This window comes from Sminthopsis crassicaudata, chromosome 5 (genome assembly GCF_048593235.1).
Source record: "Sminthopsis crassicaudata isolate SCR6 chromosome 5, ASM4859323v1, whole genome shotgun sequence".
In the NCBI taxonomy this organism is placed as follows: domain Eukaryota; kingdom Metazoa; phylum Chordata; class Mammalia; order Dasyuromorphia; family Dasyuridae; genus Sminthopsis; species Sminthopsis crassicaudata.
In genome coordinates this window covers 250,584,541-250,611,003 of record NC_133621.1, presented here as the reverse complement: position 1 = coordinate 250,611,003, position 26,463 = coordinate 250,584,541, and the positions used below count along the sequence as shown (strand labels likewise).

The following is a 26,463-nucleotide window of genomic DNA, read 5'->3' as shown; positions in this document are numbered from 1 at the left end:
CTTATGAATCATCAAAAAAATTTAAAAAATTTTTTTGCTCTCAATGCAGAAAGTTTCTTAAAGAAGACAGGAGCAAAATAGGAATTGGATAGTTACTAATGAAATATAAAATTCTATGGATTCCCAAGAGAGCAGGGTATTCTTGATGGGCACAACAGAAAAATAAGAATCTTGAGAGAAGTTAAAAGAGTTAAAAAAAAAAAAGTTAAAAGTGGCAGAATTTGTAATAAATATTTTTCTTTATATTAATAACATTTTTTCAATTATATGAAAACATTGTACAACTAAAATGGAATAGCAACAAAATGTATTTTAGTTTTTATGTGAGTATGGAATCATTAAAAGCACGGGGTCTTGACCTGTTTTTGAGTCATGGACTCCTTTGTGAGGGTGGTGAGGCTTATGGACATTTTCTTAGAATAAAATTTTTAAATGCATAAATAAAATATAAAGATTTCCAAAGGAAACCATTTATATCAGGAGTATGCCTTTTTCCTTTAAGTTCATAGATCTCTTATAATTAATTGACTTTTGGTGAGGGACATATTTTTCTCTCTGACCAAAAATATGTCACTCTACAAAATGATGCACTAAGTATGACATCATTTAGGATCTTTAGGATTTCTTGGTATTGTTCAGTTGTTTCTGTCACATTTAACCCTTTGTGACTCCATTTGTAGTTTGCCATTTCCTTCTCTAGATCATTTTACAGATGAGAATCCTGAGGCAAAGACGACTAAGTGACTTGCTCAGAGCCACACAGATAGTATGTCTCTCAGGCTGGATTTGAAGTCAGCTATTCCTAATTTCAGGCCTGGTGCTCTATCCATTGTACCATCTGTCAGCATATGAAATACGATTGTTTTATTGATGTCATGCATTGGTTTACAGTTGAAAATCCTCAGCATCACAAGGTCATCAATTAGAAGTGAATTTTGAATAACACAGACTGTCTAATGATGGAAGGAGACCACATGCATTACCTTGTCTGCCCAAAATTATTATGCTTTTTTCAGTCACTTCCTTAGGGAAACAGTAAAACCTCCTGAGAGGGATTATTTTTTAGACAACCCAGGCTGTGCATGTACTTATCAGTTATTACTATACTTATCTTCATGCACCCTATCCAATGGAGGACTATACATCAGACAGACTTTCTCAAATGTTCACCTACATCCAGTATGATTGTAAATTAGGGGAGACTTTGTGATGGTTGTTGTTATCTCAGATTACCATAAATTAAATATTAAAGTCAATGGCTATGCATATATTCCAACAATTCTGACACTGCTAAAAATATTATTAGGACCTAAAGATCCAGATTGGATGTCTTATAGTCATATTAAAAGCAAACTGTCCAAAATCAAATTGTCTTTTCCCTAAAGCCCTCCATTCTTTTGAACTTCCCTGTTTGTTACTGTCAAAAGAAGTACATATCACTCACACACACACACACACACACACACACACACACACACACACACACACAGAGGAACTGGTAGAATATATTGTTTGCCACTATTACAAATTGTCAAAAAAATGTATTCTAAAGACAGTAATCAGGAGAGACTCATTTACATTTTTAATTTTTAAAAATTATTTTTCTTTTAATTTATGGAATAAAAAACATAATATAATAAAAATGATTGCACATGAAATTGCAAATCTATTATATGTTACTTGCTAAATATATAATAGTTATCATGTAAATTTTTTTTCTTCTCTTCTCTCCACTCCATAACCTAGAAATGGCTGCCATTAGACACTAAAGAGCATTACAAAGTGGCTGCTATGCTAACCTGGTCAAGTTAGCTCAATAGCAGTCAAAGTATTATACACATAAGGGTAATAAAGGTGGTAGAAGACACAGAGAAGAGAAGGAAGCTAAAGGTGCATCCATCAATCAAAAACATACATGAACTGATGCTAAATAAAATGAACAGAATAAAGAGAACATTGTACACAGTAACAACAAGATTATGATGATCAACTGAGATGTACTTGACTCCTCTTAACAATGCAGTGATTCAAGGCAGACTTGGAAGATGCCATTCCCCAACAGAGAGAGAAAACTATGTAGACTGAATATGGATCAAAGCATAACATTTTAATCTTTTGTTGTTATTGTTTGTTTGCTTGTTTTTGTTTTTGTTTTTTGGGAGGGAGGGACTTTCTCCTTTTTGATCTGAGTTTTCTTGTAAAACATGACAAATATGAAAATATGTTTAAAATAATTGCACATATTTAACTTATATCAACTAGCTTGTTATCTTGGAGAGGAAAGAGATAAGGGAGATAGGGAGAAAAATTTGGAGCACAAAATTTTACAAAACTGGATGTTGAAAACTATCTTTACATGTATTTGGAAAAATAAAATACTGCTGGAAAAAATCCAGGGGCCTTCCAAAAAATAATTTTTTTTTAAAGCATAATCTTGGGTCCAAGAAGAGAAATACTGATTAAAAGAAGAAACAGCAGCTCTTAGAGCAGATCAGGCCAAAACAAGTTTAAGAGTTTAGTAAGGGAGGTAGGCCATTCTGAATAGGAAGATCTTGCCATAAAAGTTAGAGACAATTTTGGGCAAGGTTCCCAAACTGTTCCTCCATGCTCCTGATGAATGTGGAACCTGTCAGAAACCAAATAAGCAAAACTGGAAAACTGAAAAAGTGGAGCTAGGAGAAAAGGAGGGATCTCCATGAGATCTTGGCTAATATGGAGTTTAGGAAGACTCAGTCTCTAGTTGAGGATTCTTTGACAAAGTTTTCAGGGGAGGGAATAATACTAAAATGTTTATCAAGCCAGATAGATAGTCAGAACTTTCCCCTCAAGAGAGGGAGGACAGTGAGGTTTGACCACCTCCCCCCACCCCACCCCCCCAAAAACCCCTAAACCAACAACCTAGTCTTTTCAATATACTCAATGAAATACAAGATTTCAAAATAGCTAAGAGGCCAGCTGGATTATTGAGGCTTATCTGTCTAACTATCTTCTATCTCTCTACATCTGTCTGTCTATCTGTCTGTCATTTATCTATCTGTTTATCCATCCATTCATCTATCCATCTATCTTTCTATCTGTATGTCACCCATTTATCATCCATCTACCTATTTATTTATCTATGTATAGCCACAACAAAGTTCTATAAGCCAATACTATTAGCTTCAGTTTTATTTTGCTATTCCAATAAAAAAAAATCATGGGGTTGAGGTACACCTCCAATGCTGAAACAGAATCTGGCCTCTTCTGAGACAAAAGAGTTGTTGTTGTTGTTGTTGTTGTTTTAAATAACTAGAACACTAGACCTGAGACTTACTCAAAGGGACATCAGTCTTACTCCTCTGGGATGATTAATATAAAGACACTAGCTATTGCAGAACTCCTAGCCTTCCACAAGAATCTCATGAGCTCCTAAGTCTCTTTGTTCATGAATTTTCCTTTTTTAAGACTTTGATTTGCTTAGCAAATCTCTATGTCATAGGAGCTTGTTAATAGGCTATGCTGTGTCTCATCATTATCTCTAATATAATTACAAAATCTAAGAACCAAAAGAATATATGGAATAATGAAATTAAGACAGAAACTAGACCATAAACTAAAGACTGCTACATCTCAGTCATTTTAAGTATGAGAGGGAAAAAATTATTCAGATGGAATAATTTTTGAGAGGTTGATTAGTTGTATCCTTGGGCCTTAGAATACCGATGTTGTCTATTTGTAGCAGTTCATTTTTTCTTGTTGAATAAATTTTTTTTGCCAGTAATTTAATATACATTTACAAAATATGGAGATGTGGAGATGGAGCTTTCATTTTACATTTAGGAAATTAACATTTAGCAAAGATTCTCACAATTTAATCATATCACCAAGGTAGGAGAATGAAACAAAGAGCTTAGTTCCATCTGCCTGGTAAAATAATTGGAATAATCTTAATAACCTTAAAATAACTATAACACAAGCTAGATTGTGAAAGTGAAACATATCTGTGATAGTCCAGAGAAAAGGGAAATTGCTTCCACTTTAGGGAAGTGCAAAGATGACAGGAATTAGAACTTAAAGAATGGGTAAGTAAGAATGGGCAGCTAGATGATGCAGTAGATAAAGCACTGGCCCTGGAGTCAGGAGAAACTGATTTCAAATCTGGCCTCACATGCAACACTTCCTAGCTGTGTGACCCTGGTAATTCACTTAACTCCAATTGCCTCAAAAAAAAAAAAAAAAAAGATTTGGGTAAGAATTTGGAAAATAGAACAAAGAAGGAAAAAAAGCATTTATTAAATGCCTATGTCAGGCATTTTTCAAATATTATCTCACTTGATCATTATAACAATCCCAGAAGATAGGAGCTGTTACTATCTTCATTTTACAGTGAGGCAGAAGTTAAGAGACTTGTTCATAACCACATAGCTAATGAGAAAATAAGGCTGGATTTGAATTATTCTCTATCCATTGTGTCCAGCTGCCTCATCATCATCCATAAGGTTCTTTCCACCTGTAAATCTAAGATCTTATGATTCACAAAATCAGTGCATCAATTAGGCAGTACCTGTCTAATCCATACTAAGCACTTAATAAATAACTTCTATCTATCTAACCTTCCATCCATCCACTTATCCATCCATCCATCCATCCATCTATCTGTCTGCCCATCTATCTGTTCATCTATCTATCAATCTATCTGTCTGTCTGTCATCTACCTTTCTACTTCCCTATGTTATTCACTACAGGTCCTAATCCTCTATTATGGGATAAGATCTCATCCTTGACGTCCAGGAATTTGTAGTCCAGTTGGAGAAATGAATTACACAGATATGGAGGGGAAACCACATACTAAAAGGCAATAAACAAAAAGTAAAAAATGAGTGGTAAGGACAAAAGTCATTACAGGACTTGAGAAGAAAAAGAACTCCTTTCCCACTGCTGTTGTTGCCAGGTAGCCAGACAGCCTAATCCTAGCCTCATTGCATTGGTGATAGTAGAAGGAAGGTAGGGAGGTAAGGAGCTGATTGTGTATCAACAAGCTCCATTTGTTCCCCTTTTTTCTTTCTTTCTTTCTTTCTTTCTTTCTTTTTTTTTTTTTTTTTTAAAGAACCAGATGATAGCATCACCTCCTCCACCATGCTGCTACCTGATTCATGGTCCAGCTCCTGCCATCTAGTTTCCATTGCAGGTGTGGCTGAAATAAAAGTCTAGATTTATACCCTACAAAAAGTTCTCTTTACTGTTTCTAGTTTTTACCAAGAATCAAATGAACACAGAAAATAATAGAATTCTCAAGCTGGAAAAGACCTGAAGATCATTTAGTTTAATTTCCCCCCCTTTTTTTTTTAGATGAACTCATCTAAACTGAAGCCCAGTAATAAAGCGATTTCACTGATTTCACACAGAAAAGTAATAGCTTAGCTGGGACTAGACCCACAAATCTCTTGATCCCAAATCTAATGTTATTGTCTGAGTTAATGTTTTGAGCTAGGATCACTTGAGTCATAACTAACTTGTTAAGGGTAAACCTCTCTAAGTAGGAAAGATGTAATCTTTCAATGGAAAAAAAACCTATGCTAAGGCTAAGGACATTATATCATACATGTAAATTTCCTCAGGTGTAGAGCTCTATCTTTTCCACCTGTGTCAACCAACACAACACAACTGACTAGGACAATACTTAACTAGTGTCATGTAGCTATTAAGTGTCTGAGACCCAATTAAAACTTAGGAAGACTCATATTCTCTTCTCTGCACCCAATACTGTATTCATTAAACCACCTAGCTATACTTTTGGGATAGGGCTATTTTCTTTTTATTTATTTATTTAGAATTTTTTTTTCACAGTATATATGCATGAATAATTTTTTTTATAATATTATCCCTTTTATTCATTTTTCCAAATTATCCCTCTCCCTCCCTCCACTCCCTCCCCCTGATGACAGGCAATCCCATATATTTTACATGTGTTACAATAAAACCTAGATACAATATATGTGTGTAAATATCATTTTCTTGTTGCACATTAAGTATTAGATTCCGAAGGTATAAGTAACCTGGGTAGATAGACAGTAGTGTTAACAATTTACATTCACTTCCCAGTGTTCCTTCTCTGGGTGTAGTTATTTCTGTCCATCATTGATCAACTGGAAGTGAGTTGGATCTTCTTTATGTTGAAGATATCCACTTCCATCAGAATGCATCTTCATACAGCATTGAAGTGTACAGCGATCTCCTGGTTCTATTTATTTCACTCAGCATCAGTTGATGTAAGTCTCTCCAAGCCTCTCTGTATTCCTCCTGCTGGTCATTTCTTACAGAACAATAATATTCCATAACATTCATATACCATAATTTACTCAACCATTCTCCAATTGATGGGCATCCATTCAACTTCCAGTTTCTAGCTACAACAAAAAGAGCTGCCACAAACATTTTGGCACATACAGGTCCCTTTCCCTTCTTTAGTTATTTCTTTGGGATATAAGACCAATAGCAGCAATGCTGGATCAAAAGTTTGATAACTTTTTGGGCATAGTTCCAAATTGCTCTCCAGAATGGCTGGATTCTTTCACAACTCCACCAACAATGTATCAGTGTCTCAGTTTTCCCACATCCCCTCCAACATTCATCATTATTTGTTCCTGACATCTTAGCCAATCTGACAGGTGTATAGTGGTATCTCAGAGTTGTCTTAATTTGCATTTCTCTAATCAGTAGTGATCGGGAACACTTTCATATGAGTGGATATAGTTTCAATTTCATCATCTGAGAATTGTCTGTTCATATCCTTTGACCATTTGGGATAGGGCTATTTTCAATACTTGAGAATACAATATAATATAATACTTGAGAAGAAACTCAATAAGAAGTTCAGTGCTAATTAAGATTACTATGAAACTTGTAAAAAGGTGAGAATATGATTAATCATTGATAAAATTTGTTAGAGAGAACCCAAGAAATGTGGATGTTCCATAATAAATCCCTTCCTTTGCACCATTTGTTTCCATGATTTGGAAAGTTCAATAGCTACCAAAATGGAAGGTGACTATTTGGGAGTAACAAATCTCCAAAGTTTTAGAAGTTGCCAGCACTGAAAAGCAGCCAAAAAAGTTAGTAGAATAGAAAAACAATGAAGAAGACATCTAATGTCTCAGTTTTTCGGCCATCTGGTTCTTTAATTCTTTCTGTAATTTGATTCCTGCATTACTTTTTTAAGAAGAGAAACAAATGTAACCAAAATTAGGAAAGAGAAGTGTGCTATGGACCCTACTACCTATCTTTCAGTACCTTTCTTTCCCATGTCTGCTCCCAATTGTAACTTCACACTCAACCAAAATATTCAGATCAAGCTTTAAAAACACACCAAGTAACTAAATAAGAATTCATTTGAATAATTTCTAGGTAAGATATTGGGTAGATGTTAGGGTTTCAGCATCTCTTTTTTTCTTCAGCAGCTTTCCCCTTCCCTTTTGTGTGTGTGTGTTTGAGTGGGACCATGTGTCCCACTGGGACACTTTTTAGTGTCCTCAGGATTTGAGTTCTGTTCTTCACTGTCTCTATAACAGGTATCTCTGATCAGAGTTCTTTTTGCTTATTTTTAAAGGTTGAGGTCAATTATCGTGAGCTTCTTCTACAGAGCAATGGGGACTTCGCATTTCTCTGCAGCTGATGCTGCTGGTTTGCCCACTGTACTAACCCACTCCATGGCCAAGTAAGTCCTGTTATGCTGGGATTTACAACTCACTATTTGCCTTCTGTAGTTGCATTGAAGGTCTCACAGCTAGTCTGGTGATCCACTGGCCTTCTGAACTAGCAGAGTTGACAATGCTGCTGTATTTTGGCTAAGAGTCTCCTATTTTATTTTCTACCATGGCCTCCCTTGCTGGACCTGCCCTGGACCTCATCCTCTCCTGCCCAATTGAGACAAGCCTTTCCTGAAGTCTTTACAAGATATCTTCAGCTGGAAATTTGTTATTTGTAGATTCTGTCACTCCAAAAATCTATTAAGAGGCTCAACTTAGTGTTGATTCTGAGGAGAGCCAGAAAGAGCTCAGGCAAATATCCTCCTCATAATTTAGATGCCATGGTTGTCTCCTTGTTCACTCTCACCCTTTATCTGCTTCCATTTCCTGAATCTATCTTCATAACATTTGTATATTCTGGAGAATATATGTACTTTTTATTGGTTGACATCCATACTTAGAGTGCTTTCCCTCCTTTTCTTCTTGGACTCCTGGCTTCCTTGGCTTCCTTCAAGTATCACTCAAAATCTCAAGGAGGCTTTCCAATCCCCTCCAAGCTATTACCTTCCTTCTGGAAATACCTCCCTAGCTATCCTGCATATATTTTGTTTGTCCATAGCTGTTTTCAAGTTGTCTGTCTCTCCCAATAGATTGGGACCTCCTTGAGGAGAAGGACTTTTTTTGGTCTTTCTTTATACAGTACCTGGCATATTCTCAACATTTTACTTTTTTAATTTATTTATTTCATTTTTTATGGAATAAAATGAGCATTTTAATAACATAATATAATAAATTGCACATGAAGCTACAAATTTGTTATATACAACCTGCTGTTCCTTTTAACTATAAGATACAATTTTTTTCTTTTTTCCTCTTTCTCCCTCCCCAAATGAACTAAGTAATTGACATGACTCCAAGTCCAATACTCTAATAATCCCCCCAACTACCACATAAGGAGTGTCATATCCCTGACTATACCTGCCCTCTAAAACACAGTTCTGTGAAACCTTAGAGCAAAAACAGTCAGAATTGGAGAGGGAACAGAGGTCCATAATATAATTCAATTCTTCTTTGAACCAAAGTTCTCTCTGCTGAGTTACTCCTAAATTGCCCATTAGTCTGACAGCAGTCTAGGCCACAAGTGCACTTGGTGATTTTTTTGGATGACACAAGGTGATGTAGTAAAAATAGCAGCCCACACCTTGCTCATATCCTGCCTTCTGGGGGTTTACAGAAAGATGAAGTAATAGGTTTGTCTTTTGCCAGAAAGTGTCTGATTTATTAATTTTTCCCATGTCACCTGAGAGATTCTTTCAGTGGGTGTGAGCCCATCACCCAATTATAACCAAGAATGAACAAAGAGAAAACCTCACTGGACTACTTTCTGAATGACTTTAGCATATGGTGCAAAATTATTCCTCAGGCGTGAATAATCAGGGCAAATTGTAGTGCTGGAGATCTCATGACCAACTGTCTGGGAAATTCTCTATTGTTTAATAGACCATATCATGTGACTTTGCCATTGGCATAGTCAGAATATTGGAGTTAGGAAGACCTGGGTTCAAATTCTGCCTCAGATACTTATTAACCTTAGGCACATACTTATGACCCCTAGGCACTTCACTTAATCTGTGGTATCCTCAGTTTTCTTATCTATATAACCGGGATGGGGTGTGCAGGTAAATATTTAACAATTAGTTATCCAAAATGTACATGGCATTATTATTAACATTTCCCTATCACTTTTTTAAGTTTAGGCAATCAATGAAACAATAATCAAGCCCTGGTATTCAGTGTTTGCTGGTTTGCTGATTAGTATGAATATTTATACTAAAAATCTAACAGTTAATTTAAATCATTGAGATGACCCAGCATATCACTGACAAGGATATCAATTCCTTATTCACAGGATTGTTGTGAGAATTAAATGGTATGTATATCAAGTGCTTTATAAATCTAAAATATCATTGTTCAATTATTTTTCAGTTGTGGTTATAAAAAACCCCATCTGAGGTGTTTTGTTTTGTTTTGTTTTTTGGCAAAGATACTGGAGTAATTTGCTCTTTCCTTCTGCAGTTCATTTTGCAGATAAGAAAACAGACAAACAGGGTTAAAATTTGAATTTAAGAAGGTTCATCTTCCTAACTCCAGCTCCAACACTCTATTCTCTATGCCACCTAGCTGTTCCAAAATAAATGCTGGCTATTATTATTTATTAAATAAGTGATAGCCTCCTTTGGTCCAATCATTTCTCCAATCTTAAGCATCTCCTGTTGAGCCCTCCTAGCTTTCCAAGATTGGGGAAGGATAAAGAGAGGGGGTTGCATGTCTGGTATCTTGAATTTTAAAGAAGAGAATTATCTGTTTCTCCATCTTTTGCTCATGCCTCCTTCTTTGTATATTTCAGTTAATTGCAGATGTCAGCTTTTTGGAATTCATATTGGCAGCTGCATTCCCTGCAATCCTCAGCTGGCAGCTTGCATATCATATGGTGGACAGGGCCTCAGGCCACCACCATATCTGCCCTACTGCTTTCAGCACCTAAACTAGCAGCTAGAAGTACAACTTAGTTTAAAAAAAAAATACAAGGAAAAACCCAACAAACCAAAAGGCAAAGAGGAATAGGTCAACTTGAACTCTAGCAATGAGCATTCACGAAACATTTCACAATCTCTAGAATTATAGAATCCTAGATCTAGAATTCAAAGATACCTCCAAAGTCATCTAGTTTAACCCCTGTATGTAACAGAGAAGATCCAACCAAATTGAATGACTTCCCCAGGCTACACAAGCAGTTAGCATCCCTGCCCCGGTCTTGCACTTGCCTCAAGAGTTTGCTGACTCAGCTTCCACTGGAAAATTCTTTCCTATAAGACTTAAAGATATTGGAGACTTCACTATGATCATATTGAAAGTTCCCATGTTTTTTCATATCATTTGGAAAGCTAGATTCCACAAGATAGATTTTGAGAAAGATAATATAGTAGCCAGAAAAAGAAAGTACATTAATTAACACACAACATATTTTATCTTTTTCATCCAGCTGAGATCCCTTCATGTCTGAAGGAATGTGTTAGGTTGAACCTGTTTCATTTCAACAGGTAATACTTTTGAAATCTGGCTTAAGCAACCATCCATGCACACTATTCTAGACTGCCAGGGCCATATATACCAGTCTTCGGGATATCCCTGGATACACATGAAGACAAGCTGATCTTGAGGTGCAAAACAGCTTTTCTTTATTGGTAATTTCAGTAGGGGTTAGCAGGAAGCAAGAGCAAGTGACAATACTCCCTAAACTAATCTATTTATTTAGTGCTATACCAATCAGACTCCCAAGAAACTATTTTAATGAGCTAGAAAAAATAACAGCAGAATTCATATGGAATAACAAAAGGTCGAGAATTTCAAGGGAAGTAATGAAAAAAAATTAAATGAAGGTGGTCTAGCTGTACCTGATCTAGAACTATATTATAAAGCAACAGTCACCAAAACCATTTGGTATTGGCTAAGAAATAGACTAGTTGATCAGTGTCATAGGTTAGGTTCACAGGGCAAGATAGTGAATAAAAATAGCAATCTAGTGTTTGACAAACCCAAAGATCCCAACTTTTGGGATAAGAATTCATTATTTGACAAAAACTGCTGGGAAAACTGGAAATTAGTATGGCAGAAACTAGGCATGGACCCACATTTAACACTACATACTAAGATAAGATCAAAATGGGTCCAAGATTTAGGCATAAAGAACGAAATCATAAATAAATTGGAGGAACATAGGATAGTCTACTTCTCAGACTTGTGGAGGAGGAAGGAGTTTGTGTCCAAGGGAGAACTAGAGACCATTATTGATCACAAAATAGAACATTTTGATTACACCAAATTAAAAAGTTTCTGCACAAATAAAACTAATGCAAACAAGATTAGAAGGGAAGTAACAAATTGGGAAAACATTTTTACAGTTAAAGGTTCTGATAAAGGCCTCATCTCCAAAATATACAGAGAATTGACTTTAATTTATAAGAAATCAAGCCATTCTCCAATTGATAAATGGTCAAAGGATATGAACAGACAATTTTCAGATGATGCAATTGAAAATATTTCCACTCATATGAAAGAATGTTCCAAATCATTATTGATCAGAGAAATGCAAATTAAGACAACTCTGAGATATCATTACACCCCTGTCAGATTGGCTAAGATGACAGGAACAAATAATGATGAATGTTGGAGGGGATGTGGGAAAACTGGGACACTGATCCATTGTTGGTGGAGTTGTGAAAGAATCCAACCATTCTGGAGAGCAATCTGGAATTATGCCCAAAAAGTTATCAAAATGTGCATACCCTTTGACCCTGCCATACTGCTACTGGGCTTATATCCCAAGGAAATACTAAAGAAGGGAAAGGGACCTGTATGTGCCAAAATGTTTGTGGCAGCTCTTTTTGTTGTAGCTAGAAACTGGAAGTTGAATGGATGCCCATCAATTGGAGAATGGTTGGGTAAATTATGGTATATGAATGTTATGGAATATTATTGTTCTGTAAGAAATGACCAACAGGAGGAATACAGAGAGGCTTGGAGAGACTTACATCAACTGATGCTGAGTGAAACGAGCAGAACTAGGGGATCATTATACACTTCAACAATGATACTGTATGAGGATGTATTCTGATGGAAGTGGATATCTTCAACATAGATAAGATCTAATCCAATTCCAATTGATCAATGATGGACAGAATCAGCTACATCCAGAAAAGAAACACTGGGAAATGAGTATAAACTGTGAGCACTGTTTTGTTTTGTTTTGTTTTGTTTTTCTTCCCAGATTATTTTTAGCTTCCGAATACAATTCTTCCTTTGCAACAACAACAACAAAATTCTGTTCTGCACATATATGTTGTACCTAGGATATACTATAAGATATTTAATATGTATGGGAATGCCTGCCATCTAGGGGAGGGGGTGGAGGGAAGGAGGGGAAAAATTTGGAACAGAAGGGAGTACAATGGATAATGGTGTAAAAAAAAAATCACCTATGAATATGTACTGTCAAAGAAAATATTATAATTATAAAAATTAATAAATAAAAAAATTTTAATGACAAAAAAAAAAGAATCTCATGGCACATACAAACTTGCCATATCAATCTTGGCAAAAAAAAAAAAAAAAAAAAAAGGATATGTATAAATTTGCAGCCCTTTGGGTACAGATCATATCTTTTGGTCATTTATCTATTGGGGCATAGCTCTTATTTCTGAGTTCCCTCTATGTTTGAGAAATAAGGCCTAATCAGTGAAACTTACTTCGTAAATTTTTTTTACAATCACTATTGCTAATTGTATTTTCCCCCATTTATTCTCTCTCTCCTTTCACCTTGTCCCTCCTCAAGAGTGTTTTGCTATTGAGCACTGCCTTCTCTTTTATCACCTTCCCCTATTTCCCAAATCTCACTCCCCTCCTATTTTCCTATAAGATAGATTTCTATACCCCTATTGAGTACGTATGTCATTTCCTATTTGAGCCAATTATGATGAGAATAAAGTTCATTCATTTACCATCTCTACCCGCTCTTTCCCTCCACTATAAAAGCTTTTTCTTGCCTTTTTTTAATGAAGAATAATTGCACCATTCCACTTCCCCCTCTCCCTTTCTCCCAGTACCCCTTAATTTCATCATTTTAAAAAAAGGTATTATCCCTTCATAATCAACTCACGTGCCCTCTGTCCATATATACGCTTTCTAACGGCCATAACAATGAGAACATTCTAATGAGTTACACAAGTATCATTCTCCCATGTAGGAATGTAAACAGGATGTATCCCTTATGATATCAATTTACATCTGATAACTTCCTTATGCTTCTCCAGAGTCCTGTATTTGAAAATACAATTTTCCATTCAACTTTGGTTTTTTCATGCTTGAAAATTCTCTTTTTCATTGAATGATCAACTTTTCCTCTGAAGGATTATTCTCAGTTTTGCTGGGTTTACTCATTCTTGGTTGTAATCCTAGTTTCATTGCTCTCCAGAATATCATATCTTGTGTTATTATGACTATGGCTCCACTATACTTGAATTGTTTCTTTCTGGATCCTTGACCTGGAAGTTCTGGAATTTGGCTATAATATTCCTGGGAGTTTTTATTTTGAGACCTCTTAGGAGGTGATTGGTAGATTCTTTCAATTTCTATTTTACTCTTTAGTTCTAGAAAATCAGGACAGTTTTCCTTAATAATTTCTTGAAAGAGGCTGTCCAGTTTTTCCAGTGAGGCAATTTGGGTTAAGTGACTTGCTCAGGGTCACATAACTAGGAAGTGTTGTGTCTAAGACCAGATTTTAACTCAGGTCCTCCTGATTTCAGGGCTGATGCCCAATTCTGTTTTTTAAGGCAATATTTTCCTCAGTGAACTATAGTACCTCCTTTCCCATTGGCCAATTTTGCTTCTTAAAGCATTCTTCTCCTTATTAGCTTTTTGTATTTCCTTTTGCACCTTTCTCAATTCTTTCCCTAATTTTTCTTCTTACTTGATTTTCAAAGTTTCTTTCAAACTTTTCAATGGTCTAAGTCTAATTTGTATTTTTCTTGAAGAATTTGGACATAGGAACTTTGACTTTTTTATCATCTTCTGAGTATGTGTTTTGATCTACCTTGTCACCACAATAACTTTCAATGGTCAGAAACTTTGTTTTGTTTTCTGCTTATTTTCCTAGCCTATTACTCTGCTTTTAACTCTTTGTTAAAATAGTGCTATGTTTCCAGGATGGAGGGTGCATTGTCCTAAGCTTCAGGGGTTTTGTGCAGCTGTTTTCAGAAATCCTTCTAGGAGGAGCTGTTAGGTGTGTCCTCACCCCGCTGTAGTTTTAAGATCTAGTGTCCTGGCCAGGACTGGGGCTCAATTGACTCAGATGCCCCCAACTGCACACTAGACTCTCACCTCATTGCCACAAAGCCTGTCCATTGACCTTCTAAGTCCTACCTGGTGTCCTTCAGCTGAGAGATCCAGAAGCTTCCAGCACTGCTGCTGATTCGCAGGTCCTGCCTCACTGATGTGAGGGGCCAGGCCTGCACTGGGATTGTGCTCTGGGCTCCCACCCTGGTTTCACAGTCCTTTTCTGCTGACCTACCAGGTGCTATTTGGTGTCTCTAGCTGAGAGGTCTGGAAGCCACCAGTACTGCCACTGATTTAGAGGTTTGGCCAGTCTAGGACTGGGGCTGGAGCTGGGGCTGGGACTGCAGCTGGATTCCCACCCTAGTGTCACAGACCTTTTCTGTCTTGTCACAGACTGAGCTTCTAAGTTGCCTTCAGCTGGAATTTTCTTCATCCCTTCGATGATTTAGATGAATGGACTCGGCATGGTGACTACTGTGGAAATAACAAGAGTTTACTCTAAAATAATTTATGCATCCCAAGACAGGTAGGTATTGAGGTAGAAGAATTAGTTCATATAATAGGAACTCTATTCTAATATTGCATTACTAAAGTTGTAAAATATTACATGGAAAGCTATTACAGAGATACAGGCTTTAATGCTAATGAATTTGTAATTATCCCATAGATGAGAGTATAGTTGTGTGTGGCAAAATGACAGTAGTATCTCTCAGGTATTCTTAAGTAATAACATACCAATCCCCAGCTCCTCAGCTTGCTACTGGCTCAGTACCTTTTTCATTCTTTCTATTTTTAGGAGGTGTGAATGGAAATTATCTCAGAAAGCACTTAAAAAATAAAATCTTTCTTTTTGATTACTTAGTTAATTCTGTGTCTCTCATCTCCAAGTTTATAAAAAATAGAGAAACCTTTTTTTCCCATAAGCTTTCTCAGTCTAAAATTCCAATTTGATAGGCTTAGCAAAACATGTATGTTAATGGTTATGTAATTAACAATATTAAATAATGTAGAGACATAGATAAATACTTTAACAATATATCTGTTGTGAGAAAGCAGGGGGACAAAGTTGTCAACAAGAATTCTCTTATAACCAGTTGTCACTGCTGATTCTCCAAAAACTGGAATTAGAGTTCAAGAATTCAGTCCTCTAGGGAATGAAAGACAGTTTAGCTCATTCAACTTTCCTCTGGAATATCAGTTATGTTTATCTCTCTCAAAATATCTTTTTAATTTCTCTCAAAGATTACACTTTCAACTCTTTCCCAGACATGTTCTATCATTACAATTAACTGTAATTTCTTATAGTCTCTACAGAACAAATAATTCTCCAAATCTTAGGAAAGAAGTTCACTCAGTTTTCTCTCAGTGATTCATTGACTCACATAGATTTCCTCAAAGATAATAATTAACTCCTCAGCATTTCAAGGGAATAACAACATCCAAAGTTTCTCTGAGAGGGTTTATTCAAGGTGGAGTTGCACAGAATATATCACTATAAATCTTTTCCTTTGTTGAAGATGACATCATAATGGCTATGGAAAGATCATTATGATGATACATTATTTAATAGAAACTGTGATTTTGTTCAATTTGGAAAAAAAAAAGAAACAGAAGGAAAGATTCCATATGCAAAAATATTTAAAATGATAATTGTTTGTAGTAGCAAAGAAATGAAAAATTCCAAATCTATATCTGGAAAGGAAAAAAAGGTCAGTTAGCACATTCCCTTCATTTTACAAATGAGGAGACCAAGACCATGAAAGGTAGGAAAGTGACAAAAGTAGAGTTTGAATTCTGATTCCATAACTCCAAGTTCAGTGGGGAAATTTAGTACTCATTCCACTATATAATACTGTTTCGCAAGGAAAATGTATGTTCAGTGATTAGAGAGTGACAAAATCGATTGGGATGTATAAATATAATTAAATAGCTATTGCAATTTAAAAAAGGACTAATGGAAGAATCCAGAGAATTGTGGAAAGACATATAAGCATAACATCTTGGATTGTGAACTGGAATAGACTTTAGAGTTTAAAAAACCCATCCCCATCATTTCAGTTTTGTCCTGGAGGCAGCTGAGGTCCAGAGCACTTAAGTGATTTATACATCACATAAGTAGGAAATGTCAGTTGAGGTTCTAAGACCAGTAATTTTAACTCCTTCCCATCCTGGATCATTCACTATGCCAATTTCTCTATAGAAATCAATGAAAAACCAACAGCATCTATGTTATCATTTACCCTGGATGCCCCCCCCCAAATAAGTAGGAACAAAACTAGCCTTGGTGGTCTTAAATTACAAATTTTTTGAAAATTGGGGGTGGGTAAATAGAGGAGGAAGAAAATCAAAAATAGAAGCAAAGAAAGACATAAAATGAGAAATAGAGAAACCAAGAATCAAGACAAAGATAGAAAGTAGAAGGAAAAAAAAATCTAAGCAGATGATAGATTTGACTAAAGATGCTGCAAGTTCAATTACAGAGGCCTATCTTCACCTCATTCCCCAAGAATTTATAGGAAAACCTGGGCAATTTGGCACCAGTATTCTCTTCTTACCTGCATTTTCAAAAAGATATAGTCATGTTTGTGTATATTGATTCTGGAAAGCTTCCCATAATTCTAATAAATAGCTGCAAAAGCAGACTGATAAACACTGGTTATAGCATATCATAGATGGATTTTCTAATTTTTACCTGGGCCTCTTAACAAATGTCATCCTTACCTGAAGAGGCCTGATTTAGATAATGTGGTAGGAGGAGCAATATAAAATAAAGAAGGAGTCTTTGGGTCCCCACCTGGGGCTCCTATGCTAATAAGAGTTGGTTAGCAATAGTCATATGAGGACAGAGGATTCAAGGTGTCATCTATTTGTTTTTGTCAGCTTGAAATTAAGCCATTAAAAAATCAATTTTTTATGACTTTTTTTTTGTGACTCAATTCCAACTCTAAGATTTGTAATTGGGTCTCTGGAACTGAAGTCAAGAGTAAGGAAGGCATCCAATTCCAGTCAAGAATGCTCATTACCTTAATTTTCTGCTAATGGAGACAAAGGCCAAAGTAGATCAAAATATCAAGGTAATATGGGGAAACCATATATATATTTTTTTTTGAGACAGTAAAATCTGATAAAGAAAAAAAAAGATGTTAGAATCCAGCTCCAGTGAATATCAAGAGTGTGAATGAATATCCGAGTCCAGGCAGAAGATATGTTTTGCAATCTCCATTTATTAATCTGAGTATCAGTGTTTATATATACCTTTTAGGCTTGTGTTACAATGTTACTAGCTACCTTCAGGTGACATTCTATACCTTCCAGGATTAATGAACGTCTTTGACATTTCAGTATTCACCTTAATTATCAATACCAAGGTAGTTATCTACACAGAATTATAAATAGCACAGCTGTGATGCTCATCAGTACCAATAGTATTGTAAATAGTTGTGATTTTTACCAATATCAAAATCCTTGTGAAAATAGAGTAGTAAATAGCAGAAATTATCATACTAATATATTTACTTCAAGTATGTTAGTATGTTCTTAATTCATTATTAAGGGGTAAATAGTATAGTTGAAATGCCTTGTTCCTGTGGCATATATCCTCCATCAAGATTATCCTCAATATATCAAGTATGTCTTTATAATTCATTGTTAGGGAGATGGGGAGCCAATAGTTTGAATCACTCACCCTAACAGAGAGGTCTCAAGTAATACTTGGACTGGACTCTTGCTGTTCAAGGACTTAGTCAATACTGACCCTCTACATCTCCCCCTTTTTTATTCAGAAGATTAAGTCTATAGACTTCAGTTCCCACAGTTGACAATGATTGCAAGATATACCAGAAAGCACAAGGGGCTAAGCCAAGGAATATAAGAATAACACATGCAGGGGCAGCTAGGTGGCAGTGGATAGAGTAACTAGCTCTGAAATCAGGAGGACCCGAGTTGAAATCTGGCCTCAGACAATTAACACTTTCTACTTGTATGATCCTAGCAAGTCACTTAACCCCAATTGCCTCAGCAAAACAAAACAAAACAAAACAAAAACCCCACACATGCAAGAGGAATAAAATGCAAAAGTATAGAAGTCAGATTAAATTATTCAAATATTTGGTTTGCTATGCTATTGGTATCAATTCCAGGAATACTACTTCCATGTTTTCTGCCAAGGCAGCTAATTGAGATTTATCCCAAGTGAGGCTGTAATTATATATAGCTACATTTATTCAGTTCCTTATTTGAAGCTATGTCACATAGGTAGTTATCATTATGTATACATGAGTGAATTTATAATCACAAGTTAATTGTGATTGCGTTTCCAAATTGTTTACATGATTCCCTAACCATATTAATGATTGTTCCATTAACTTCGGTCCTTGTTTTAACTCATCATGTATATTAATTTGTCCTTTAAGAACTTGTGATACATTTTTTGCTAATTGATTTGTGAATTGGGCAGTCTAAATAGATTTTGTCAAGAGCTATAACTGAAATAGCAAGTGATATAACAATTGATATAGTTGCTAGAATGCCAACAATGAGTAATCCAACAAATCTCCTTTTCTTACTTTTGTTTTCTAATTTTCCTCTGATGTTATCTCAAATCTGTTCACCTGCTGACCTGTACCAATGGTGATTAATCTTAGTAGGCATCATCACATAGGATAGGTGTTCAATAAAAAGAACCATAGATAGAGATTTAGAAGACATTGGGATAGAAGTAAGCACATTCATGATTTGGAGTCCTCAAAACAGTATCTGTAGTTAGAAACATTTGTGGATATTTTAAAACATGCATATACAGCATATTACTTAGGGGCCTGAAATATCATGGAATCCCATATCTGAGATGTGAAAATTTGTACGATCTTAAGTCCCAAATTAATTATCCAGACAATGAATAATTTGAAGTCCACTTCATCAATCAGTTCTAGTTCCTCTCCAAATCAATGGGGCTCGAAGTCCTCTATGGGCAGGGAGGATGATCTCATTTTCTGAAACTACTTTCTGCTGAAAATGGGTATAGAAGCTGAGTCACCTGCAGGGTCCCAGTCTTTTATTTGGGGGGGGGGGAGGGATAAACCTGGAATTGATGGAAGCATCAACCATTAGGTTGATTCAGCTTTTTGAAGCTGGCCAATTCAGCTGTAACTGACCTAAAAACAAATCTAACAAATAGAGGTTGGAATAATGTAAGATAGAAAGACAAGTCCACAAGGATTGCTATAAAATGTAGAGGCCAATATAGATTGGCCAGAAGCTTTTCATATAATGAAATATATTTGTGTCACAGGGCACACAGTACAGACAAATGTTAAAGATGTTTTAACTTTAGTTTCAATGAACAATAAAATAACAGGTCTTACTGCCAATCATGTTAATTGTTCTTACGTTATTTTGAAAACCTTTAAAGTTTATTTCATACAGACACAAACATCTATATGTATCTATAATAAAAAGATGACTAGGCCAAATACTCATTCACCAAATTATTTAGCATATAATGACTACATATTTTTAGACTGAAAACAAGAAGGTATTTTATAATTAAATTGTGTTCATGGCTTGAGTTGACCATTTGCTCTAATTATAGAAATTTGTTATAGGGGGAAAATACAGGGATATGATTATAAAACCATTAGAACTGGTTTTTCAGGCCTCAGCCTAGAAGCATACACATGACAAAATAAATATCCTTAATTCAGTTTGATATCCAATCACAATAGTTCTTCTACCTTATACCCAGATTCAGGAATAATCAGATGGTTTCTTATTCAAAGAGACACAACTGGGTAACTGAATCAGAAGAATCCCACCTTGAGCAGAAGCTTCTAACTCTTGTCCAGATATAGACCCCGACCTATTCAGGGTCACATTTCTCTAAGTAGCTTATGGTAATATTCTCAAGTGGTGGGTTACTAACTTAATGATCATGCAATCAAATTCAAAACTCAAAAGAATATCAGTTACAGTTGCAAGAGATTTTATCTCTAATAGCAAATTCTACTAATCACAGGTTAAAGCTAGAGAAATTATTTTTTAAAAATTTACCAAAACTTAGACACATAAGAGACTGTTTAACTTGTTTTATATGTTTAAATTCATCCTGGTACAAAGGATTACTTATTAAATGAGCTTATAAATTTTTATTAAACACTTCCCTATTATATATATATTACAATGCCTCCTAAACAGGCTCATTTCTCATAGTTAATGACTTTTCTTAACCTGAAGGTTTCAAGAAAATTGGCAAGCAGAGACCTCAGGGAAGGGCCATTCCAACCATTTTTAGTATTTTTATAGGGTGTGCTGTTTGATACTTGAAAGTGAATTGATAAAGTTTTCACCTTTCATACTAGAAGACGAATTGATTAGGTTTTCATTTCCTCCCTTTTGTTCCCTACACAGTAATGATCAGTTTTAAGTTTAACATGACAACAGGTCCAAATAACTTAGTTAACAATTTTAAAATTTTCCTAACAGACAAATAATGTTAGTTGTAATGTCTTCTTAATTTTTTACAGTCAGTGAAAAGACCTAATTCCTTAAATTATATTTACAAAATATTATAAAACAGGATTAGCAAGGCTAAATAAACTTTTCACCTTCTTTTAGTTGACAATTCAATTCTGTCCCCAAACTGCTGAGCTGGAAAGTTCTCTGGGAAGATTTCTATTCCCTTAAATAATGTTTTGTTTTAGGGAGAAAACAAGACAATTTTTTTTTTTTAAATTGAGATAGCATGGATTTTAAAATTTACTTAACTTTAGTTCATGAGATTTCCTAAATTTCAATTAAATGTTCCAGACAAACTGAATTGCCATTTGGATATGTTGCAATTCACACAAATCACTTCTCTTTTGTGAGCCTGCAAAGATTTAAGATGTTAATTTGTTATTACTGGGCCCTGAAAAGTCTGACTCTAGTTTAAAAGTAGGCTGTTTTTTTTAGCAGTTTTTAAACTGTTTTCTGTTTTCCTAAATTTGATGCAAACAGATAACAATTTACATATCCCTTTAGTGGGCTTTCTTTAGAGCTCCTTTAAAATTGCTTTTACTATCATATCTCAAATAAAGCAGTTAACATTCATATAGCATTTGTTTTATGTAATCACTTTTGCAATCATGGGATCTTCACAACAATCATTATTAGTTATCTTATAAAATCAGAAAACTGGGCAGAGAGACAATAATTTGGGGTGGTGTTTGAACAAGGTTGTGTGGGCTACTGCTGCTCTTGTTCCTTTCCCTACAGTACTTAAACTTTCTCTTTTCTTAATCTTATCTGAGATGAGAGAAGAGATTTGAGCTATCTTGTTAGCACTCCTTATGCATTCAGGACCCTAGGGAGCAGAGCAGAGAAGGAGACTTCAAACAAGATAGAAGTCAAAGAGAGGTTAGCAAAAAGTTGCTATTCCTTGTTGTTATTTTAACCTTGAGAATCTACTGTCATTTTCACAGCTCTATCATTTTGATTAGCTAAAGTATTTTCTGCAGCCCCAAGTTTGGACAGATGGGATCCATAGGAAAAAGTTAGGCTAATTCCCATTTTTTTTTTTTAAATGGGAATTAAGGATGTTAAGATATCTTTCCAGGTTCCACACTTAACACCATATACCAAGATAAGATCAAAATGGGTCCATGATTTAGGCATAAAGAGGGAGATAATAAATAGATTAGAGGAACAGAGGATAATCTACCTCTCAGACTTGTGGAGGAGGAAGGAATTTATGACCAGAGGAGAACTAGAGATCATTATTGATCACAAAATAGAAGATTTTGATTACATCAAACTAAAAAGTTTCTGTACAAATAATACTAATGCAAACAAGATTAGAAGGGAAGTAACAAATTGGGAAAATATTTTTAAAAACAAAGGTTCTGACAAAGGTCTCATTTCCAAAATATATAGAGAACTGACCATAATTTTTAAGAAACCGAACCATTCTCCAATTGATAAATGGTCAAAGGATATGAACAGACAATTCTCAGAGGAAGAAATTGAAACTATATCCACTCACATGAAAGAGTGTTCCAAATCACTACTGATCAGAGAAATGCAAATTAAGACCACTCTGAGATACCACTACACACCTGTCAGATTGGCTAAGATGACAGGAACAAATAATGATAAATGTTGGAGGGGATGTGGGGAAATTGGGACACTAATACATTGCTGGTGGAGTTGTGAAAGAATCCAGCCATTCTGGAGAGCAATCTGGAATTATGCCCAAAAAGTTATCAAACTGTGCATACCCTTTGACCCAGCAGCGCTACTACTGGGATTATATCCCAAAGAAATACTAAAGAGCGGAAAGAGACATATATGTGCCAAAATGTTTGTGGCAGCTCTTTTTGTTGTAGCTAGAAACTGGAAGATGAATGGATGTCCATCAGTTGGAGAATGGTTGGGTAAATTGTGGTATATGAAGGTTATGGAATATTATTGCTCTGTAAGAAATGACCAGCAGGAGGAATACAGAGAGGCCTGGAGAGACTTAAATCAACTGATGCTGAGTGAAATGAGCAGAACCAGAAGATCACTGTACACTTCAACAACAATACTGTATGAGGATGTATTCTGATGGAAGTGGAAATCTTCAACATAAAGAAGATCCAACTCACTTCCAGTTGATCAATGATGGACAGAGGTAGCTACACCCAGAGAAGAAACACTGGGAAGTGAATGTAAATTGTTAGCACTAATATCTGTCTGCCCAGGTTGCATGTACCTTCGGATTCTGGTGTTTATTGTGCAACAAGAAAATGATATTCACACACATGTATTGTACCTAGACTATATTGTAACACATGTAAAATGTATGGTATTGCCTGTCGTCGGGGGGAGGGAATAGAGGGAGGGGGGGTAATTTGGAAAAATGAATACAAGGGATAATATTATAAAATATATATATATATAAAAAAAAAAAAAAAAAAAGATATCTTTCCAGGTAATAAAATCTAGCTCACAAAATAATTGACACAGACATTCTGGGCAGAAAAACAGACACATACACAAACACAAACAAAAATGACATGGAAGAAGTGCTCCAGCTTTGCCAAAGGTCATGTAAAAACTATTCAATTATAAACATCGTGCAAACATAAACCATTCTTTTAAACAACAGAAATAATTAATATTAAAGGAATCTCATTTAACCAGCAGGATGTCCAGAGCTGGGGCTGTTTCTATGTTATGTTATATGTTAACCATATAAACAGCATGTTTGCTATCTGAAAAACTATTAAGAGGTTCTTGAACAGTATACAGTGCAGTAATAATTGCATATAACTCATTCTGCTGTGTATATTCAAACAAGGTATTAAAAACATATTTAGTATAGTAGGTAGAATATATAGAAAATATATGTATATATGCATATATGCAATATATGTAAATATATATTAAATAAAATATATAAATATATGTATTCCATATTTACATGTAAATATATTTAAATATATATATAAAGAGACTGATTGCTTATTAGTAGCATCTGTAAATACCATCTACTGCTTGTAGCTGATCCTCAGAATTTTTTGAATTAGGTTAGAAGCTCCTCTTAAAATTTTGAAAAAAAATTTCAATTTATGTGTTCCCAAATTCAAATACAGTTTTATCCATTGGATAATCCCTCAACATTGTAATATCCCTCAACAATTTTTGATAATAATCTAGAGTAGCTAAATTATCCCTTCTAATTTCCATTTTAAAATTGGCCTAAAATCAGTGATAGATTGCATCCAGAACACCTCTTTTCCTATACCAAAATTTTTACCACCCCAAATTTGTATATTTATTTTAATTTTCATTCTTTTCCTATTTTTTGTAAAGTATTATTAATAACTGTGCTATCTTCTCCCCCCTCATTAAAAAAAAAAAAAAAAAAAAAAAAAAAAGAAATTGTGGTGAGGATGGTATAGCAAACAATACATATTTTCCACCCAAAATCAGAATCTAATACTCCAGGAATAACCTTAAGCCCTAGCAATGCCTGTGAACTGCATTCTAAAATGAGATCTAACATACCAAAAGGAAGTGGACCCAAGACTCCAGTGGGGAGAGAACATATTCCATATTATCAATAATTCAGTGTGACATAAGGGGAACAAATCAAGGCCAGCACTTCCCAGGGTAACATGTATTAAATCTTGTACTGTCAATAAATTGGATTTAAAGTATTGTTTGCAGGCACAGCTTGAAGGGGGAATAAGAGAAAGTGCATCTCTCTCTCACTGAATGGTTTCCCAATACCAAATTACCTTCCCTGTCATTCTGAGAGTGATATTCAGAAGCCTAATTTCTGTCCTTCCTGCATTTTGAACTTAAGATCAAAGGTTTATCTGTTGAATTGTGATGAAATGCAACAATTTTTTCTTATATGAGCCAATTTTCCATAATTATTGCATCTATGAAAATTTGAAAAATTTTTAGATCATAAATTTTCCTGATTTAGTGCAGCAGCCATTATTGCCACTTGAAAAGTAGAAGTCTCAATATTCTGACACCTTTGAATCATTTCTATTAAAGACATTTTTGGTTTTCCCCCAGCTAATGCTTTCTTACAATTGGCATTAGCATTTTCAAAAGTAAGTAGTTTCAATAAAATTTAAGCTGCCTCCCCAGGCTTATTGCCATCATTAAGAGATTGACAAAGTCAACAAAAGTCTCATTAGGTCCTTGCTAGATTTTTGTGTAAGATGTTAATCCATCAGTCCATCAATTTTTTCCTGGTACTTTTACCCATGCTGCTCTAGGCATTCCTCAAAAAATGCTGCCTTCCATATCAAATAGTCTCCTCCTTCAAAGGTGGTTTTTATCTTTGAGCAGCAATCTAAAAGGTGTCAAAGCCCTTTGGGAGAATACTTTCAGATAATCTCTGTCCTTGCTACCTGATTGATTTTTGCCCTATTCCCATCTAATATGTATACTATATTGATATTAGCTGAACAAGAATCAATCTTATAAATTTTATCTTATGTTTTATATTTGTCTATCTTATAATTTATGATATCTGATATCTTATATTCTATACCATATTTTTGTCTCATATCTAATATCAGATATTAATTTATTATCTTTTTTATGTGATATATTTTATTCTTCATATCAGTCTGGTGATAAATTACTTCTAGTGATAAATTATTTTTGGTGATCACCTCTTCCTTACTTTATCTTACTTCTTGTGTAAATTATTTTCCCCTCTTACCTTAATCCTTGAGCTCACTAGGAGGAAACTCTCCTGCCAGGACATCTAAAAATCCCTGTTTGAGCGCCATCTGTTGGAGGACAGCTCCAGTGAAAAATGGAGAGTGTGAATGAATATACAAGTCCAGGCAGAAGATATGTTTTGCTATCTTCATTTATTAATCTGAGTGCCAATGTTTATATGTATCTTTTAGGTTTGTGTAACAATGTTATTAGTTACCTTCAGGTGACAAAATACTTTGACATTTCAATATCCACCTTAACTATCAATACAAGGTACTTATCAGCACAGAATTATAAATAGCACAGTTGTGATGCTCATCAATACCAACAGAATAGTAAATAGTTGTGCTGTTTATCAATATCAAAATACTTGTAGAAACAGAATAGTAAATAGCAGAAATTGTCATACTAATGTATTTACCTCCTATATGTCCTTAATGCATTGTTAAGGAGTAAATAGTGTAGTTGACATGCCTTGTTCCAGTGGTATGCATTCTCCATCAAGATTATTCTCAATTTATCAAGTATGTCTTTATAATTCATTGTTAGGGAGATGGTGAGCCAATAGTTTGAATAACTCACCCTAACAGAGAGCAGGTCTCAAGTAATACCTGGACTGGACACTTGCTGTTCAAGGACT

The 26,463-nt window shown here is 35.0% G+C and overlaps 1 protein-coding gene across 1 annotated transcript in view; it reads left to right on the top strand.

Annotated features, from left to right (window-relative positions):
• Positions 1–11,274, top strand: part of BBS10 (Bardet-Biedl syndrome 10) — a 152,701-nt gene extending 141,427 nt beyond the window's left edge. The window contains exon 2 of the mRNA XM_074270824.1: positions 7,586–11,274. Coding sequence (XP_074126925.1) covers positions 7,586–7,697 — 112 coding nt within the window. The 3' untranslated portion in view covers positions 7,698–11,274. The remainder of the gene's footprint in view (positions 1–7,585) is intronic.
• Positions 11,275–26,463: the final 15,189 nt, after the last annotated feature.